This window comes from Nicotiana sylvestris, chromosome 10 (assembly GCF_000393655.2).
Source record: "Nicotiana sylvestris chromosome 10, ASM39365v2, whole genome shotgun sequence".
Classification (NCBI taxonomy): Eukaryota; Viridiplantae; Streptophyta; class Magnoliopsida; order Solanales; family Solanaceae; genus Nicotiana; species Nicotiana sylvestris.
Window position 1 is genome coordinate 56,646,995 of NC_091066.1, and position 2,129 is coordinate 56,649,123.

The window sequence follows — 2,129 nt, forward strand, 5'->3', positions numbered from 1 at the left end:
TCATTCTCTTTCCATCTATAAGGGTCAGTTGTTTATAGCGGCTCCTTATCCACTCTGCATCGCTAAGTTCAGCTTCTTGTATGATTCTTAAAGAAAAAATCTTTACCTCGGCTGGGATGACATCCTCGGTAACATAAACCAGCACGTAGGGAGTTGCCCCAGTTGATGTACGAAATGTGGTGTGGTATCCAAATAAAGCATAAGGTAACTTCTCATGCCATTGTTTGTGGTTCTCCACCATTTTCCTTAGTATCATCTTGATCTTTTTGTTGGCAGCTTCTACTGATCCATTCATTTGAGGTCTGTAGACCATGGAATTCTTGTGCTTGATTTTGAAAGATTCACACATAGCTTTCATCAGATCACTGTTGAGATTGGTGGCGTTGTCAGTAATGATGGAATCGGGAACTCCAATTTGGCTGACAATACGATTCTTGGCAAAATCTACGATGACTTTCTTGGTTACAGATTTGTAAGATGTAGTTTCTACCCATTTTGTGAAATAATCAATGGCTACCAGAATGAACCTGTGTCCGTTTGAAGCAGTGGGCTCAATCAGACCAATAACATCCATTCCCCTGGCGGTGAATGGCCAAGGAGAGCTTGTTGCATTGATCTTGTTTGGCGGCACTATTATCATTTCGGCATGCACCTAGCATTAAAAGCATTTGCGCACATACTGGATGCAATCCGTTTCCATTGTTATCCAAAAGTAACAGGCCCTAAGTAGCTTCTTAGTCAAGATGAAACCATTCATGTGTAGGCCACATATCCCAGCATGTACATCCTCAAGTAGTTTAGAAGCTTCCTTCGCGTTGACATACCTTAGTAAACCCAAATCAGAAGTTCTTATGCAAAAATTTCCTCCGTTGTCGAAGAAGTGATTCGATAGTCTCCGGAGTGTGCATCTCTGAGTGTGATTTCCATGCTTTGGGTATTCTCCCTTCAATAAATACTCTTTGATGTCATGGAACCAAGGTTTTCCATCCGCCTCTTCTTCAACATGGTTATAATATGCCGGCTGATTATGGATCTTTACCGGAATGGGATCAATATAATTCTTATCTAGATGTTGAATCATAAATGATAAGGTGGCCAATGCGTCGGCAAACTCATTCTGAATTCTGGGTACATGTCAGAATTTTATCTTTGTGAACCTCTTTCTCCATTCCTGCACATAGTGCAGATATGTCAATATCTTGGAATTCTTGGTGGCACACTCTTCTTGTACTTGGTGCACAAGCAAATCTGAATCTCCGATCACCAGCAAATCCTGAATGTTCATGTCAACTGCCTTGTTGAGTTGTAGTATACAGGCTTCATACTCTGCCATGTTGTTGGTGCAGAGAAATCTGTGTTTAGCAGATATCGGATAATGCTGACCCGTTTCTAATTCCAAAACTGCTCTAATGCCCACTCTTTTAAAATTTGTGGCTCCATCGAAGAACATCCTCCAACCATCATATGCTTTGGTAATGTCTTCCCCAACGAATGACACTTCTTCATTTGGAAAATATGTTTTCAAAGGTTCGTGTGCTCCTCCCACCGAATTTTCAGCAAGGTGATCTGCCAATGCTTGTCCTTTGACCGCCTTTTGAGTTACGTAGATGATATCGAATTCACTCAACAATATCTGCCATTTGGCCAACTTTCCAGTCGGCATGGATTTCTTGAATATGTACTTCAGAGGGTCCATCCTGGATATGAGCTATGTAGTGTAGGCATGAAAGTAATGCCTCAAATTTTGAGTTGTCTAGGTCAAAACATAGCAAGTGTGTTCAAGAAGAGAGTACTGTGCTTTGTAAGGTGTGAACTTCTTGCTCAAGTAGTATATGTCATGATTTTTCTTCCTTGTCTCGTTATTTTGTCCCAAAACACATCCGAAGGCTCCATTTAATACAGATAGATAGAGTAGTAAAGGTCGTCTTGGTTCTGGCAGAACCAGAACTGGTGGTGTGGATAGGTACTCCTTGATCTTATCAAAAGCTTTCTGACAATCCTATGTCCAGCTTGTTTCGGCATCCTTCCTCAGCATCTTGAAGATGGGTTCACATATGACTGTCGATTGTGCTATGAAGCGACTGATATAGTTGAGACATCCTAGGAAGCTCATCACATCCTTTTTGCTT

General features: G+C 41.2%; 1 protein-coding gene across 1 annotated transcript; it reads right to left on the minus strand.

Annotated features, from left to right (window-relative positions):
• Nucleotides 1-1,135: 1,135 nt before the first annotated feature.
• Nucleotides 1,136-1,696, minus strand: LOC138879367 (uncharacterized). The gene has a single exon (XM_070158977.1). The coding sequence runs from the start codon at nt 1,694-1,696 to the stop codon at nt 1,136-1,138; it is 561 nt and encodes a 186-aa protein (XP_070015078.1).
• Between the last annotated feature and the right edge of the window lie 433 nt (nt 1,697-2,129).